This window comes from Macaca mulatta, chromosome 4 (genome assembly GCF_049350105.2).
Source record: "Macaca mulatta isolate MMU2019108-1 chromosome 4, T2T-MMU8v2.0, whole genome shotgun sequence".
NCBI classification, from domain to species: domain Eukaryota; kingdom Metazoa; phylum Chordata; class Mammalia; order Primates; family Cercopithecidae; genus Macaca; species Macaca mulatta.
The window spans coordinates 165,433,720-165,452,954 of NC_133409.1; the positions used below are offsets into that span (position 1 = coordinate 165,433,720).

Genomic DNA, 19,235 nt, shown 5'->3' on the forward strand with positions numbered 1-19,235 from the left:
TAACTATGGAAGAGGTGGCAACAGTTGTAGGCCATCTAGAGAAGTAGGAATACCAGAATGAATGGCTTCACTGTCAGCACCATATTTTGGGCCTTACCAAGCCATTCTTTGTGTGCCACCTCTCCCACAAACATGCTAGTTCTGCTTAAGATTTGTCACCTCTGTATATCCTTCTCCTGCTTCTTAGTCATTTCTTCCTTCTTTGCACACTTGTTTTAGGTTGTCACTTGGTGATGGTGCTACTGTGCTTTTATTTTCCCCCTTTAAGACCATGAGCATCTTACAAGTTAAGCAACATTTTATTCATCTTTAATGTCCCCAGAACCCAAGTGTGTTATGATGCTTAATAAATGTCTGTTAAATGGCTAGCATGTAACAGAAATGCCATGAATATAGTAGTTGTCAAGTTAGATTGTGAAGTGGATGTGAAGTAGATGCACTTCTATGCAAAAACTATCATTCAGAGGCAGAGATCTATGCTTTGAAATCTGGAAATTCATATGGTCTGTGACTATGTATTTTATATGTTAGGATATTGCCTACAATTTACATCTTATGTCTTAGAATGCTTGCTGTTTGAAGAAATTTGAAAAATATTCTTAAGAAAAATTTAGTATTTGAGCCCCTAATTGGTGAGCATGATTTTTTTTCTTAAACCACAGCAGTTCAAACATGTGGTTAAGAGGGAGCTCACCACTGAGCAGGGTGATTTTGAGCTGCTCATTTATATGGTTAAAATAAATCTGAGAGTTCTATTCTTTTTTTTAAACAATATAAATATGAACAATTGTTCGTATTTCTGGCACGTTCTGTGTTTTAATAGGAAATATTATTAGAAATTCAACACTTAAACTTAGGGGTGTCATTGAGATACTGACATATTATAAATTAAAATTTTCATGAATTCTGCCCCTCCCCACTCCCTGTTTTTTTTTTTTTTTTTTTTTTTTTAGGAAGTTCAGTACCTACTTCAAGTAGCAGCACTGTACCCATCTCTCTGCCTTCTGGAGGCTCTCTAGGATTGGAAAAGTTCAAGAAGCCTGAGGGGAGCTGGGACTGTGAAGTGTGCCTAGTGCAGAATAAGGCTGACTCTACCAAATGTTTGGCATGTGAAAGTGCAAAGCCAGGCACAAAATCTGGGTTTAAAGGTAAGGCCAAAAAAATAAAAATAAAGGTGATGGTAAAGCGCCTTTTTGTAAGGCCATTTAAAAATGAAGTATTTGAGAACAGCTTCAGTGTTCACTCATTCTCTCTTGAAAATTAATATAAAATGAGATTATCCTGAGATGTTTATATCTGTTTCTGAATTATTGTAAGGTCAGTTAGTTGCTTGTCAAAGGATATATGCATTTGTAATTTTTGGTAACTAGTGACAGATTGCTCCTTGTGAGTTTTGTGCTCATTTATACACCCACCTGCAATGTGTAGCCTGTTACTTCCAGTCTCATTGCCAGTATAAACTTTATCAAACTTTATCTCAGCCAGTCTGATAAATGAAAAGTGGCATGTCAGGATAGTTGTGAGGAGTGAGATACAATTCTCATACCACATAAATATTGGTCACCTTGAATTATGTTTACGACTGCTGGTAATACTCTTCAAAGTAGACCCTTTCAAAGTTATTCCTATGTTTCTTTGGCGTTCAAGATGTTTATATTTTGTTTGAGAGCATCAGTACATTAATTGTCTATGTGGTGTCTTTTATATTTTTGCAGGCTTTGACACATCTTCCTCATCTTCGAACTCAGCAGCCTCCTCATCCTTCAAATTTGGTGTCCCATCACCCTCTTCTGGGCCTTCTCAGGCTTTAACAAGCACTGGAAATTTCAAATTTGGAGATCAGGGAGGATTCAAAATAGGTGTGTCATCTGATTCTGGGTCTGTAAACCCCATGAGTGAAGGCTTTAAATTTTCTAAACCAATAGGAGATTTTAAATTTGGAGTATCATCTGAATCTAAGCCCGAAGAAGTTAAAAAAGATAGTAAGAATGATAATTTTAAGTTTGGACTTTCTTCTGGTTTAAGCAACCCAGTTTCTTTAACTCCATTTCAATTTGGGGTGTCTAATCTTGGACAGGAAGAAAAGAAAGAGGAACTGCCCAAATGTTCATCTGCAGGTTTTAGCTTTGGTACAGGTGTTATTAACTCCACTCCTGCTCCTGCTAACACCATAGTGACCTCTGAGAACAAGAGCAGCTTCAACTTTGGAACCATAGAAACCAAGAGTGCTTCAGTGGCTCCTTTCACATGTAAGACATCAGAAGCTAAAAAAGAAGAAATGCCAGCCACCAAAGGAGGATTCTCTTTTGGCAATGTGGAGCCTGCCTCTCTGCCATCTGCCTCAGTGTTTGTTTTGGGAAGGACAGAAGAGAAACAGCAAGAGCCTGTCACTTCTACTTCCCTAGTTTTTGGGAAGAAAGCTGACAATGAAGAGCCAAAGTGTCAACCAGTGTTTTCCTTTGGGAATTCAGAGCAAACCAAAGATGAGAATTCTTCCAAGTCCACATTTAGTTTTAGCATGACAAAACCATCTGAGAAGGAATCTGAACAGCCAGCAAAAGCCACTTTTGCCTTTGGAGCTCAAACTAGTACTACAGCTGGTAAGTATTAACTTTATTATTTTTTTTACAAGTTGCCTTTACAGATGCAGCAAGTCAAGTAATGGTTTGCACTGAACGTAGTTGAGAAATACAGAACTCTTTGGGAAGGAACCTAGGATTTTCAGTTTGAACCACTCTTTAAAACCCTCATGATTCTGATGAAGTCATCTGTGGATCTAATTTTGAGAAATACGGCAGTAATGCAAAGCTCAATATAGTGCATATTTATGTGTGTCTTTCTCTTCTGTTTGGGCTTTTATAATCAGAATTGGTATCTACTACCTGGAAAATAAGGATTCTTAGCTTATGAAGTATTTTCTACCATAATCTATGGTATTTATAAATAGTTACAGATAACCAGTCCTCATCAGACATTAAGAAACATAGACAACAAATATAATTAATCCTGAGAAACCAAGAGATTTTGAAAGCTGAAGTCCTGGGGGAAAAAAAATGACACAGCACCTTAAAGGTTAAAAGCATCATTGTTGGTGGATCATATTAAAGTCATTCTGTGGGCGGAATAGCAGGAAGAACATAGCTGATCATCAGATTAGTGAACTAGAATTTCCCTGAACTTAGTGCACAAGTACAAAGAGTGATCCAAGTTAGATCCACAAGTTCCTCTGGAACAGGAGTGACCTAGAAGATAAGAAGTTTTGGGGGAATATCAAAGAAGTGACAGAAGAAAATTTTCTAGATCTAAAGAAAGACATTGGTCTTAAAAATGGAAATTACCTATTGGCAAAGATCACTGAAATTTAGGACACCAAAGCTAAAACCCCAAATGCTTTCAGAGAGAAAAGCTATTTGCCACAAATAGGAAGATACCAGATTAGCATCATCTTCTAATTTGCAACATCACATGCTAAAAACAGAACAGTACCCTCAAAATGAAAATGTTCTTGAACCTAGAATTCTGTTACTAGCCAAATGTGTTTAAGTATAAAGACAGTCCGGGTGCCGTAGCTCACACCTGTAATCCCAACTAGTCAGGAGGCTGAAGCACAAGAATTTCTTGAACCTGGGAGGCAGAGGTTGCAGTGAGCTGAGATTGGCCACTGCACTCCAGCTTGGGCAACAGAACGAGCCTCTGTCTCAAGAAAACCCAACAACAACAACAAACACAGAGGCAAAATACAGGTGTTTTTAGATGTGCAAAAAGTGCAAAAGTTGAATATCCATGAATACTTTTGGATAATAAATTGGAAACACTCAAAATTAACTTTTATATGGAATTCAACAAATAACTATGAGCAGTTTTTTGTCTGTCATATATTTACTTAGAAATATAAAGATAAAATAAAAGCTAAAATTACATATTATTTGGAAAGCAACAGAAATATGATAGGGTCTAATCAGATTTGATGGTGAAACACCAGGCTGTGGTAGACACTCTTAACCATTCTTCCATTAGCCAGCTTGAAAGTGAGCCAACGTGTTCCATTTTCTGTAAGTCAGACTAATGCCGATAGCATACTGTGACCAGCCCTGCATAGTGTGAAGTATTGGAACTGAGAGATTATTGGAATAGTTTAGAAAAAAGTCTTCAATAAGGTGGCTGGATTCAGAATCATGATATAAAAATCAAAAGTTTTTCTTCAAATCGGCATATCTCATTTGTTTTTTTCTAACATTTCTAACTTGTATTTTATAAAAGCAGCAGAACTTTTAACATGCCAAATAATAAAAGAACACAAAAGGCGTACTTGTTGCTGGGCAAAGATATTCCCTTCCTCCTCCCATAATTTTAGTTCTTAGGGGAATTTTTGTAGAGCTTGACAAGCTAAACTTACTCTAAAATTCACATGGAAAGGAAACTATACAAGAAATTTTGGGAAAAAAGGCAGGCACACAGGCAGCTTTGTTCTGCTATCATCAGTCCATGGTGTAAAGTTGGAATAATTAAAACAGTCTAGTGATAACGGTAGAGGAAACAAGTATATGCATTTTAGGAAATGTAGTGTGTCATAAAGACAACATTGCAAATTAGTGCACAAAGCCTGTACTAGTTGATGCTGTGGAGAAATTTGGCTATCCATTTAGATAAATTGAAGTTATGATTTTGCCACATACTGTAACATAAATTGCAAAATTAAATATATAAAAGTACAGCTATCTTCCGCTATCTAAACTTGCTATTCAACTACAGTATCCAGTTAGATTTGGATTCGAGGGGTATTTTTATTAACCTGAATGCCAAAGGCCTTCCTGTGAAAGGCGCAAAATCCATAAGCTATAAAAGAAGATGAATGTATTTGATTTTGTCAAAATCTAATATAAACAGATGTCCATTTGATGAATTAATCTATATAAAAAACTTAACCTACTTTTCTAGCGAATTTTAGGGTAGGAAAATTCTGGTGATTGTAGGGTAAGGAAAAAGTACTTTCTGAGACTATTCTTAAGGATTTATGTTTGTTTCTTAATTTCTGTCTTACAGATCAAGGTGCAGCAAAGCCAGTTTTTAGTTTCTTGAACAACAATTCCTCTAGTTCAAGTACACCAGCCACTTCTGCTGGTGGTGGCATATTTGGTAGTTCCACCTCTTCCTCCAATCCACCCGTGGCTACCTTTGTGTTTGGACAGTCCAGCAATCCTGTGAGCAGCTCTGCCTTTGGTAACACTGCTGAATCCAGCACCTCTCAGTCTTTGCTATTTTCTCAAGATAGCAAACTAGCAACCACATCCAGCACAGGTACAGCTGTCACCCCATTTGTCTTTGGTCCAGGAGCCAGCAGTAATAATACTGCCACCTCTGGTTTCGGCTTTGGAGCCACGACCACGTCTAGCTCTGCAGGTACATTTACAAAAGAAAAAAATGCATTGCAATTGGATGGGCTTTACTTATTAGCAAATAACATATAGCAGGTTATCACAAAATGGTGTGAATGCCTTTTGGTCATCTATACCAGGGTTGTTGTAATTAATCACTGTATGTACAACTTTAACATATTTACCTCTTGGGAGCCATTTTTCTCATTGTGGTAAGAGTGTAATACTTAATTTTTCCAAGCTTTGTTTTTTGTTTTTGTTTTTTTTCTTTTGAGATGGAGGCTTGCTCTGTCACCCAGGCTGGAATGCAGTGGTGCGATCTCGGTTCACTGCAACCCTCCCTCTCCCTAGTTCAAGCAATTCTCCTGCCTCAGCCTCCCAAGTAACTGGGATTACAGGTGCCTGCCACCACACCTGGCTAATTTTTGTATTTTTAGCGGAGATGGGGTTTTACCATGTTGGCCAGGCTCAAACTTCTGACCTCGTGATCCGCCCACCTCGGCCTCCTAAAGTGCTGGGATTACAGGCGTGAGCCACTGTGCCCAGCCCCAAACTTTGTTTTTAAAATGTTAGGTTGTCAGTCACCAGACACTGGAAGTTGTTTTATTAAACATCAGTCTTTATTATGCAGTATGTGTGTATATATATATATATATATATATATATATATATATATGCACATCATGAGGTGATTTCTGCACACATTAGATTTCTGGTGGGAGACTTTTCTGAGATATGTTCCTTTACCAAAAATTGTTGGCTGTGAAGGTATGGAGTAGTTGTTAATTGCAGTTTTTGTTTATATGAATTTAGTATGTTTCACTAAATAATGGTAGAGAGAGTTGTATTCTCAATCATTATTTAAAACTTGTCTTGATGGAATTTGGTTAACAAGGTAAGAGTCTGAAAAGAAGCTTGACATTTGCTTGTGGGTTTTCAGAAATTTCTTGAGGATAATCTGACATTAGCCACCATGGCGACTTAAGTGTGTCTTTGGGCCTCCAGGATCCTCCTTCGTATTTGGAACTGGACCTTCAGCACCATCTGCCAGTCCAGCATTTGGTGCTAACCAGACCCCAACATTTGGACAAAGTCAAGGTGCCAGCCAGCCCAATCCCCCAGGCTTTGGATCTATATCATCTTCCACAGCATTATTTTCCAGTGGTTCTCAGCCTGCACCACCTACTTTTGGGACAGTGTCAAGCAGTAGTCAGCCCCCTGTGTTTGGACAGCAACCTAGTCAGTCTGCGTTTGGCTCTGGAACAACTCCTAATTCCAGTAAGTGTGCTGTGATGCTGTTGTATCTGTATGAGTTTTGTATGTCTTAAAATATTTTCCTTTGAGCTTGGAAACCATTTGTATGTTTAATTTTAAAATTACCTCTTGGCCGGGCACGGTGGCTCACGCCGTAACCCCAGCACTTTGGGAGGCCGAGGTGGGCGGATCATGAGGTCAGGAGATTGAGACCATCCTGGCTAACATGGTGAAACCTACTAAAAATACAACTAAATACAAAAAATGAGCCGGGCATGGTGGCAGGCGCCTGTAGTCCCAGCTACTCTGGAGGCTGAGGCAGGAGAATGGCGTGAACCCGGGAGGCAGAGGTTGCAGTGAGCCAAGATCGTGCCACTGCACTCCAGCCTGAGCAACAGTGCGAGACTCCGACTCGGGGAAAAAAATTATCTCTTGTACTTGGCAGAATAAAGAGGTAATATGGTTGGATTTATATGTAAACAACATTCCCAGGTTTCACAGACTTATAACTTTTTAAGGTAGTAATGTATTTTAAAGTGTTAATTTTTACTCTGACTTGAGATTCATTCAGTCTGGTTTCTTTTCAACTCTGAATTTTTGGGCTCTCAGAGCTAGCTTTAAAGTGCATTTTCTGATCCTATTCATGATTGGATTTGCGTCAGGAAGTTACCCCCAGGTCCAGTGCTCTCTCCTGAGGCAGTCCCGCTGAGTTGTCTCATGACACTTTCTATTTACTGATGATACTAGCCTTTCCATTTGACCTGCATATTTAAATATGACTAATCAAACTGTATTATAATCCTGTATTTTCTTAAAATTGTTGATTTTTTCTAATTGTGAAATATAACATGTAGAAAGGGGTGTAAAATATAAGTGAACAGTGTAATATTGAAGCAAATGCTATATAATAACCACCTGGGAGCCCCTCATATATCTGTTTTTGAAAACATTCCTCTCTTTCTCCACTCTAATGATGACCACCGCTTTGTCTTTTATGGTAATCGCTGTTCTTTGAGTTTTATTACTGCATTTATTGGCCAATATATGCATCCCTAGAAAATGTAGTTTTGCCTGCTTTTATATATAAATGAAACATTACTGTATGCAATCTTTTGATTCTTGATTCTTTCGCTCTAAGGTTTCTAAGGGTCATCCATGTTTTGCATATGGTTTATTGTCATTGCCATAGAATCATTGTATGTACATAAATCATTGTATGAATGTACTGCAGTTTATCTATTTACTGTTGACGTATGTTTCAGTTGTTTTTAATAACTAGGAAATGCTACTCTGCACATTCTTATATATGTACCTTGGTGCACATAAGTATGTTTTTCTAGAGTATATATGTTTTTCTGGAGTTTTTCTAGAGTATATACAGTGGCATGGGATTGCTGAATTAAAAGGTTTGTATATCTTATACTAGAAGATAATACAAACTTTTCCTGTTGAATTCTGCCAGTTCATACCCTACCACTATTGTATGAGTTCTTATATGTGGCTTCTACTTGATTTCTCATGTGTGTGAATTCTTTTTAAAAAGTGTTTTTTTTTTTTATTGGCCATTTTTCAGTTTGGCTTTTACATATGGGTTTGTAAAAGTTCTTTATGTATTCTGGTTATTGGTACTTTGTCAGTTAATGTACATACTAAAATTTCTCCTGTTTTCTGATATATATTAACCATTTTGATCAGGATTTTTTCCTCTAATATGAAATTGGGAAGTTTCGATTTCTTTCACACAGTTAACATTTTTCTCTGTCGTCTTCTTTTTTTATGTTTTTTTTAAAGACGGAATCTTGCTCTGTCGCCCAGGCTGGAGTGCAGTGGCTCTCACTGCATCCTCCTCCTCCTGGGTTCAAGTGGTTCTCCTGCCTCATCCTCCCAAGTAGCTGGGACTACAGGCATCCGCCACCACGCCTGGCTGATTTTTTTGTATTTTTAGTAGAGACGGGGTTTCACCATGTTAGCCAGGATGGTCTCGATCTCCTGACCTCATGATCCGCCCACCTCAGCCTCCCAAAGTGCTGGGATTACAGGCATGAGCCACCACGTCCAGTCTTTCCTCTGTCTTCATAATATAGAGACAGTATATGGTTAGATCACGATTCGGATTATGGAAATGCTGATTATTGCTGAGCCATATGGTATACTGTAACTTTCTATCCTATACAGAATTTTGTTTCTCTGACATTATTGACTTCCTCTCTCTGTTAATTTTTTTAATTTAAAGAGCAATCAATTTTATAAACTAAATACAAAGAAAAAGTCAATTTTAGGGAGATCTTTCTTCCAGTTAAAGAATTGAGACAAGGCTACAAAGGCCCTAAAAATTAGCGTCACACTATTGTTAAAACTTGGGGAAGGACAGCATTTTAGGGTGGAGGTTCTCAGTTCTGTAACAAAGTAGACCTGGATAGTAAAGATGTTAGAGAATCCTTTTTTAAAATTTTTTAAAAATGTTTTGAGATAGGGTCTTACCTTGCACCCACAGACTGGAGTACAGCAGTAGAATCTCAGCTCACTACTGCCTCAACCTGCTGAGCTCAAGCCATTCTCCTGCCTGAGCCCGCCAAGAAGCTGGGACTACAGGCAGACACCACCACTACACCCATCTGTTTATTTTTGGAGTGGTTCGTGGTTTGTAGAGACGGGGTTTTGCCATGTTATCCAGGCTGGTCTCGAAATCCCGAGCTCAAGCAGTCCACCCACCTCAGCCTCCTAAAGTGCTAGGATTATAGGTGTGAGCTACTGTGCCCAACCAAGGTGTTAGAAAATTCTAGGCTCTGGGTAGCAGCATAACTATCCCCCAAAAAAAAGCCATACTACAAAGTCTAGTAAAGGTCATTCCCACAGAAAACACAAAGCATTCATTTTGTCATACATAAAAATGTAGTTTTAGTAATAATCCGGAAGCATTTTTGATAAAAGTGAAAACCATATTTTAAAGTTTTTCATTTTTAAAAACTGATATGTGTTATTTTGTTACATACAATGTATAATAATCAAATTAGGGCATTTAGGATATCCATCACCTTGAGCATTCATCATTTCTTTGTATCGGGAATATTTCAGATCTTCTCTTCTAGCTATTTTGAAATATACAATAAATTATTGTTAACTCTACTGTGCTCTCAAATACTAGAATTTATTCCTACTATCTAGCCATATGTTTGTATTCATTAACCACCTTTCTTTTCCTACCACCATCCCAACCAAGCCTCTGAACCATCATTCTGTTCTCTACCTTTATGAGATCAACTTTTTTTTAGCTCCTACATATGAATGAGAACGTTGAATATTTGTCTTTGTGCCTGACTTATTTCACCTAACATAATATCCTTCAGTGCCATAGATGTTGTAGTAAATGACAAGATTTTATTTTCTTTTAATGACCAAATAGTATTTCACTGTATATCAGATCACATTTTCTGCAGCCATTCATCTGTTGATGTACACTTAGATTGATTCCATATCTTGGCTATTGTGAATAGTGCTGCACTGAACATCGGGTACAGGTATCTGTTTGATATACTGATTTCCTTTTCTTTGGATAAATAAGTAATGGGATTGCTGGATCATAAGGTGATTCTATTTTTAGATTTTTTGAGAAACTTCCATACTGCTTTCCATATGGTTATACTAATTTACATTCATACCAACAGTGTATAAGTTTCCATTTCATTGCCAGCATTTGTTAATTTTTGTCCTTTTGGTAGTAGCCATTCTAATGGGTGAAATGCTGCCTCATTGTGGTTTTGATTTGCATTTCCCTTATGATAGTGATGTTGAGCATCTTTTCAGGTCTATTGGCCATTTGTGTATTGTGTTTTAAGAAATGTCTATTCAGATCCTTTGCCCGCTTTTCAATAGGATTATTTGGGTTGTTTGTTTTTTGTTTTGCTGTTGAGTCCTTTGAGCTCCTTGTGTATTCTGGATATTAGTTCCCTGTTGTATGAATAGTTAGCAAACATTTTTTCCCTTTCAACAGATTTTTCACTCTGTTGATTGCTGTTTAATATAGTCCCTCTCGTCTATTTTTTTGTTGCCTGTGCTTTTGATGTCTTAGCCATAAAATCTTTGCCTAGGCCAGGGGGGGTCCAATCTTTTGGCTTCCATGGGCCACTCTGGAAGAATTATTGTCTTCGGCCAAACATAAAACACATTAACACTAACAAACAACAGTTGATGAGCTAAAAAAGAAAATTGCAAACAAAAAAATCTCAGTGTTTTAAGAAAGTTGATGAATTTGTGTTGGGCAGCATTCAAAGCCATCCTGGGCTACATGCGGCCTCTGGGTTGGACAAGCTTGGCTTAGACCTGTGGTCTGTTCTAGAGCATTTCTATCTTTTCTTCTAGGAGTTTTGTAGTATCATGTCTTACACTTAAGTGTAATCCATTTTGAGTTGATTTTTATATAGGATGAGAAGTAGGGGTCTAGTTTCATTCTGCATATGGATCTCCAGTTTTCCAAGCACCATTTACTAAAGAGAGTATCCTTTTCCCAATGCATGTTCTTGCCATCTTTGTCGAAAATCAGTTGGATTTGTGGATTTGTTTCTGAATTCTCTATTCTATTCCATTGGTCTGTGTCTTTTTATACCAGTCTCATATAGCTATATATGGTAAGTATAGCTTTGTGTAGTGTATTTTGAAGGCAGATAGTATACCTCAGCTTTTTTCTTTTTGCTCAGGATTGCTTTAGCTATTTGGACTCTTGTGGTTCCATATGAATTTTAGGATTTGCTTCTCTTTCTTTTCTGTTCTCTCTCTTCTTCCCTCCCCTTCCCCTTCCCTTCCCCTTCCCTTTCCCCTTCCCTTTCCCCTTCCCTCAACAGAGTCTTCTCCACGGAGTCTTGCTGTGTCGCCCAGGCTGGAGTATAGTGGCTCAGTCTCGGCTCATTGCAGCCTCTGCCTCCCAGGTTCCAGCGATTCTCCTGCCTCAGCTTCCTGGGTTGCTGAGATTACAGGTGCATACCACCACGCCTGGCTAAGTTTTGTATTTTTGGTAGGAATAGGGTTTCGCCATGTTGGCCAGGCAGGTCTTGCATTCCTGACCTCAGGTGATCCACCCACCCACCTTGGCCTCCCAAAGTGCTAGGATTATAGGCATGAGCCACAGCGCCTGGCCGGATATGTTTCTGTTTCTATGAAGAATGTTATTGGTATTTTTGGTAGGGATTGCATTGAATCCATAGATTGCTTTGAGGAATATGGCCATTTTAACAATAATAGTTCTCCTGATCCATGAATATAGGTTGTCTTTACATTTGTTTGTGTTCTGTCTAATTTCTTTCATCAGTATTTTCTAATTTAAAAATATAGAACACTTCATGAATTTGGGTGTCATCCTTGTGCAGGGGGCCATGCTAATCTTCTTTGTTCAAGTTGTGGGTATGTGCTGCTGAAGCAAGCACTGAAAGCACTTTTCTCACAGGGTCTTTTAACCTGTTCCTCCTACCAGGCTTTCTTGGCTTGCTGTTTAACTGTACTCTTGGGAAACCTCTTTTTACCACTCTTGTGGAGATTCCTTTTAGCTTCATATAAGAACCCGTTTCCTGGGTGTCATGTGTTCCCTGTTACTCCCCTTTTTGCTGATACAGCACATCTTCCAGCGATTCTTGAGGGTTCAGGGATGAACATTTTGAGGCCATACATGTCTGCAAGGATCTTTATTCTCACCCCATGTTTGGTAAGATTTTGATTGAATATAGATGTAGATTGGAAATCATTTTTATAATTTCAAAGGCCTTTCTCCATTGTAGACCTTTCTGGCTTCCAGAGTTGCCTGAAGTCTTGATCTTTTCTCTTTGGCCTGTTGCTTCTTTCTGGAATTGTTAGACTGCCCTCTTTTGCCTCCATTGTTCTGATATATCAGGATGTGTCTTGATGTGGGTTTGTTTTTATCCTTTGTGTAGGGAGTGCAGCATGCTCTTGTGAACTTCCATTTTGGGGAATTTTCCTGAATTACTTATTTGAAGATTTTGTCCCTTCATCCTTCCTTTCCTTCTTACCTTTTGTCTTCGTGTCATACTTTCTGAGATTTATCCTTCATTACCCGTTCTGTTGAGATTTTAACTTCCACTATTTCTTTAATTTCTAAGTATTCTTTTTTATTTTCTGGATGTTTCCTTTTTATGCCCCTCTGGGTTCCCCCCACCTCCACCCCACCCAACCGCCAGTGGATGAAGTATTCTTTAAAGATACTGAGTTCAGATTTTTCTCCTTAAAGTTTTCTTTGCTGAGTCAGTTTTCCCAAAATTGCTTTTATTATTTTTGTCTCAAAGTTGTTCAAATGTCTGGTTCTCCTTGGCTACTTGTAGTTTTTAATGGGTGTAGGACACATAAATACCACTTAAGTCCTTTCTACATTGATAGGGCTTACAGATCTCGAATTTCGTTGTAGATTATCTGGTTTGTCTAGCTTTATTTTACTTGGGAAAATTTGGATGTTAGTATCCTTCGTTCTTTCCACTCAGTTTGTCAGATTCCCCAAAGAAGATACATCCAGTCTCCTGCTTGGAGGGTATCAGGGAGCTTCCATTTGCCAGTGTTCTGGGAGCTAAGATTGGGAAGATGGCTGGAGCGCTCGGTATTTAGTGAATATTGACCTACTCTTAATTCCCGTTTTCAAAATGATATTATTGCCCTTAACTGTACGTGGTGTTTCCCAGTCCAGACACTTCTACAAAGACTAAAAGACTGAACTTCTGTTCTGGTGGAGTGGAAAAGGAGAATTACCATCTTTTTGTTTGTTTGTTTGTTTCTTTTCCTTTTGAGATAGGGTCTCACTCTGTTGCCCAAGCTGGAGGGCAGTGGCAGAGTCAGGGCCCACTGCATCCTCGACCTCCTAGGCTCAAGAGATCTTCCCACCTCAGCCTCCTGAGTAGCTGGGATTACAGGTGCACACCACTATGCCTGGCTGAGTTTTTAAAAATTTTTATAGAGATTGGGTCTCACCGTGTTGCCTAGGTTGGTCTCAAACTCCTGGGCTCAAGCAATCCGCCTGCCTCGGCCTCCCAAAGTGCTAGGATTACAGGCATGAGTCACTGCACCCACTGATAATTACCATCTTGGTGTGGGGAGGGATTGATCCTGGGTATCTGCTTCTAATCAGATACTCTGCTATCCTTTTTTTTTTTTTTTTTTTTTTTAATTCCCACGACATCCTCTCTTCCATAGGTATCTGGAACCTAAACATTTTGGTTACGTTTGGTATAAATGCAATTGCTTCTGTTCTTTCCCTGCTGCTAGTTCAGTATCACTTCTGGTCAGCCTTCCAGCTTCTAAACCTTTGTTGCTGTTGTCACCTCTCTATCTTTGTAAAAATCCCTTGTTTTAATGCACTTTTCAAAGAAGATAGAGCTAAATGTATTTGTTGATTTCACAATCTTTAACCAGAAGTCCAGACTGCCCTTTTCCCCTTGGTCATAGGTAAGTTGTGTGATTTGTTGGAGGTGTCAAGTGAGTACTATGTGTCAGTGGAGAAAATAGTTTTATTTAGATTAAAAGACCAAAATATTTTAACTCTTTGCATGTTTTTATATGTAGAGGTCAGAGTCATTAATTTAAAAACCTGTCATTTTGCGGCCGGGCACGGTGGCTCACGCCTGTAATCCCAGCACTTTGGGAGGCTGAGGTGGGCAGATCACCAGGTCAGGAGATTGAGACTATGGTGAAACCCCATCTCTACTAAAATACAAAAAATAAGCCAGGCATGGTGGCATTCACCTGTAGTCCCAGCTACTGGGGAGGCTGAGGCAGGGGAATTGCTTGAACCCGGGAGGCGAAGGTTGCAGTGAGCCAAGATTGTGCCTCTGCAGTCCAGCCTGGGCAACAGAGCGAGACTCCATCCCCCCAAAAAACCCTATCATTTTGCCCTAATGAAGTATTTCTGCTTTAACTATTGTAGGTTCGGTTTTCCAGTTTGGCAGCAGCACTACAAATTTCAACTTCACAAACAACAATCCATCAGGAGTGTTCACATTTGGTGCAAATTCTAGCACACCTGCAGCCTCAGCCCAGCCTTCAGGCTCCGGGGGCTTTCCATTTAACCAGTCGCCAGCAGCATTTACAGTGGGGTAAGAGAATTTTTTATTGAAATGGAGAATTCACATTGGTAAGGGTATGTGCATGTATATGTTTTGTTTTTAAAAGTCATCAAGATTCAGTATGGTTTGGGTAAAATTAAATATGTTCTCCAACATAAATTTACCGTACTACAATTCTGGAGAGTTGTATTACAGTTTGAGAAAAAAATAACAGTAGCGTGTGTGTTAGGTATAGCAGAAAATGTACATAACAATGTGAGTCTGCTCCCCCGCCACCCTACCCTTCTGCTGCTCATGGTAAATGTTAGCATTTGGAAATTTTGCTCAGAGCATCATGTCACATTATGAAGTTTTTATTTTTCACAGGTCAAATGGGAAAAATGTGTTCTCTTCTGGAACTTCAGTCTCTGGTCGGAAGATAAAGACTGCTGTTAGACGCAGGAAATAAAGGTCACATTGGTGTTATACGCAATTTTAACAACAGCTGGTGCCCTGCTTTCAGATACTGGATTGTACTTTGTGCTGGGGTTATCTGAAGTCAGATCTGCCTAAGGACTTCTTTAATTTTGGAATTTTCCTCCTTTTTCGTTACAGAAGCCCCAACCCGCCTCACCCACCCTTTTTAAAAAATATAATAGCTAGACTGGTGACTGATTCTTCAGCAAAAATATTTTATGATCCAGCAGATTATTCACTGATTTGACATAGTCTGGCTGTACCCAGGAATGGAGCCTGCACGGCGAATGGCTTTGTATAGAACCTCTTTTGTCTACACCATTATGTGCGCTGATAAGCGTTTACGGAACGCATTGAAATTGTAATTATATCTGAGGAATTCTGTATAGATTAGAATTCTGTATAGATTAGAGAATGTTGAAACGGATGATTTCTATGCTGAGTTTGTGCTGGTGTATGTGTGAAGTGAGTGAGTTGGGTGTATTGTGCACTAAACTTTTCTGATAGAGGAAGCCTGATTAAAGAATGGTCCGTGCTGAGGACTTGTTAGATCTAGTTCATCCTCCATTTAATAATTATATGCTATTTCTATATTTTCATTCTTCTATCACCTGTCTTGCCTTTTTCATTATTTTATTATGAAACTTGTGTAAATACAATTTTGTTTCTGTACTTTTTTGGCATAACATAAATCTGTGAACTTGAAATTTGAATTTTGTGTTAGAGATTTTTTTGTTGTTTGTTTAGTCTTGTCTCAGATTTTATTATGTAAATCCCATTATTCAAAGTTGCCTAAATCCATTTGGAAATCTTTAAAAAAAAATTGGGGATTCTTAAAGTTGAATTTATTGGCTTTTCTGATCCAGTTTTGTTTGGACCAAAAACCAGTATTGTACAAAGTATTAAGCATATATTTTTATATTTACTAAAATGGACTGTGGTGACTTTGGATAATAAGGAAAAGTTTAATATTAAAGCCATGTTTATTACAGTATAATTAACATGTTAAACCATGGGATAAATGCCATCAATAAAAAATTATGACATACTTTTTGTTCTAGTTTTACCTCATAATGAAGACACATAGTATTATTGGGAGGGGACTTTTTAAAATAAAGGTTAACTGTCTCATTAGAAGAATACATTGACGTGATTTAGACAACTCCTAAGAGAAAGGGAAAGTATCTGAAAGTATCTAAATGCACAACATATAGAAGGTACCCTAGTTCTTGCCTGGTGCTATGAATCATGCCTAATTTGCACATCGACTTACATACCTTTTTTAAAAGTTGAAAATAAACATGCACATTCATTTCTCTTTGTGCTTCTATCTTCCTTGGTAAGTTACTGGATAGTGTTTATTAAAATTCTTGGAGATACATACACAAAAACTAGTTGTTTCTTGGTGTGTGCAGAAGAAATTGTTCCCAGAACCACACTCCTCCAAATCCCCCGCCCCCATACCAAAATCCACAAATTCACGCATACTCAAGTCCAGCAGTGGCCCCTGTAGAACCTGAGCCAAGCCTCTGAATGTGCAGGTTTTATATCCCATGAATACTGTGCTTTTGATCTGTGCTCGGTTGGGTTAAAAAAAAAAAAAGAAAAGAAAAGCCCGTGATAAGTGGGTTCACAGTTCAAACATGCGTTCAAGGGTCAGCTGCACTTTCTTTTGTATTATTTTACTGCATTCGTTTTTGTTTTTTTTTTTTTTTTTGGTTAAACTGGACTCCTGTGGTCCCTAAAAGAGCTCTTGGAACAATGTTTGGTAATTTTATTTTTCAGTTTGAATGTACAGTTATTTTGTGCTCAGTTTTAATTTGCTGAACTTCTGGTTGGTTGGAGTTTCTTTTTTTCCAAGATGGAGTCTTGCTCTGTCACCCAGGCTGGAGTGCAGTGGTGCGGTCTCAGTTCACTGCAACCTCTGTCGCCTCAGTTCAAGCAATTCTCCTGCCTCAGCCTCCTGAGTAGCTGTGATCACAGTTGCCTGCCACCACGGCCGGCTAATTTTTGTGTCTGTATTTTCAGTAGAGACAGGGTTTTACCAGGTTGGCCAGTCTGGTCTTGAACTCTTGACCTAATGATCCACCCGCCTCGGGCTCCCAAAGTGCTGGGATTACAGTCGTGAGCCACCGGGCTTGGCCTGGTTGCAGTTTAAATTTAGAATTCAAGGTATTTTTCTTACTTGAGATATGTTAGTACATCAAATGCTGGTTGGGGGTAGAAATTTCGCTTTTAGCAGTATACATTTGACACCTGTTGAAGGGGCCAAATGTGGCGATGAATACTGGAAGAGGTAACGGAATTTGTGTCTTACTGCTGAGAAGTTAATTCTTAAACTTTGTAGGTTAGTTCTTAGCCATTCTCTAGGCCCCTATGGCTGAAGCATTCTGCTTTTCTCTAAAAATTGCTAGAAATAATGTTTACTTTTATTTAGTACTCTTTAAATAAAAAGTCACTGAAACCATACTTAGTCTGGTTTATGTTAAAAATGGAATCTTCAGCCCCCAACCTGAGAAATCTATAGGACTGCATTCAGAACTTTGGGCTTTTTTCAGTCTGACTACTTTAATTCTTGGGAACCTCCGCCTCTTGGGTTCAAGTGATTCTCCTGCCTCAGTCACCCGAGTAGCTGGGACTACAGGTGTGCTCCACCACACCTGGCTAATTTTTGTATTTTTAATAGAGACAGGGTTTTGCCATGTTGGCCAAGCTGGTCTCAACCTCCTGACCTTGCGATCTGCCCGCCTTGGCCTCCCACAGTGCTGGGATTACAGGCATGAGCCACATGCCCGACCTTGCTTTGGGTTGTGTGCTGCAAACACAAGTGAAAATTGATATTTGTGGATAGCGGGGAAAACAAATGTTGGAAAGAAAGTAATAAAAGCCCATACTTCTCATGCTGGGCCAGTGAGTAATGAAAATGGATTGACAGGGTCTCCCTCTGTCACCCAGGCTGGAATGCAGTGGTGCGATCATAGCTCACTGCATCCCTCAACTCCTCAGCTCCAGCAATCTTCCTGCCTCAGTCTCCAGAGTAGCTGGGGACTACAGGTGTGTGCCACCATGCTAAATTTTTTATTTTTTGTAGAGACAGGGACTCGATATCCGATCCTCTTGCCTTCCAACGTGCTGAAATTACAGGTGCAAGCTACCGAGCCCAGCCAGGAATTTTTTTAAATGAAAAATAATATCTGAAGGGAGGAAAGTCATGTTCAGAAACTTTAATTGAATAATTAGGTAGGTGTTTTTACAATTTGGTTGACCAGAGGACTGGTGGCTCACTGAATGTACTGTTAGTAGTATTTGGCAGGGTATGTCAAATATATGTTCTAGGGCCCCATCACCAGAAACTGACTGGGTCCGGATGGGGTCCAAAAGTCTGCATCATCAAATAAGCACCTGGCTGACTGATGCACTGAGGTTTGGGGGTGTCACTTTAAAAGTAAAGTGTTTTGCGTAATTACAATTCCGGGCATTGAGAAAAAGGTACAGTTCAGACCACTGAAAAATGTCTTTAAGCCGCCTAATACTTGTTACAAATTCTCCTTTGAAATTACTTGTTTCATCTAATTATTTGAAGTTATTGAACTAATTTTAACAACATATAACCAGGCCATATGCTGGTTAAGCCTGTGAATAACTTTTTAATTGGAAAGTATTATTTTACTTTGGAAAAGTAAAATACAGTGTAAAGGTTATTTTGGCCGGTCCATTTAATGGAAACTGACAAATTTGGTCTAGTAAAATTGAGAAAGTGGGGGTAGTAGGTCTAGCTACATGCATCAGCTGTATGACCACGTCAGCCAGAGACTTCATTTCCTTTTGTAGTATGGGGCACCTTTTGTAAACTTGTCTCAAAAATCCACTGTAGTTCCAAAACATTAAGTTTGTGGCTAGGCTCATAACAGCAACACATTGTCTATAGGACTTGGACCATCTTTTAGCTACACTCTTAGTTTATCCTTTATTATCTTTTGCCCTTGTTGAGTGAGGAACCTGTTTTGCTTCCTGCCCTTTCTCTCTGGACCTGTTCATAAAAGAACGGGAAAGGCTTTTAAGGTCAGAACTGAGTTTAAATTACCCAGATGAGACTTGT

General features: G+C 38.9%; 1 protein-coding gene and 1 non-coding gene across 4 annotated transcripts in view; one reads left to right on the plus strand and one right to left on the minus strand.

The window, feature by feature from the left end:
* The window catches only part of NUP153 (nucleoporin 153), a 101,808-nt gene extending 85,624 nt beyond the window's left edge, over positions 1-16,184 (plus strand). For all 3 annotated transcript variants that reach the window (XM_015135559.3, XM_015135558.3, NM_001261594.1), the window contains 6 exon segments: positions 954-1,148; positions 1,716-2,600; positions 5,044-5,400; positions 6,381-6,653; positions 14,542-14,710; positions 15,047-16,184. In XM_015135559.3, the coding sequence (XP_014991045.3) occupies positions 954-1,148; positions 1,716-2,600; positions 5,044-5,400; positions 6,381-6,653; positions 14,542-14,710; positions 15,047-15,128 (1,961 nt within the window). In that variant the 3' untranslated portion in view covers positions 15,129-16,184.
* Positions 11,945-12,046, minus strand: LOC114677806 (U6 spliceosomal RNA). The gene has a single exon (XR_003729251.1). It is a non-coding gene; the product is annotated as a U6 spliceosomal RNA (small nuclear RNA).
* Positions 16,185-19,235: the final 3,051 nt, after the last annotated feature.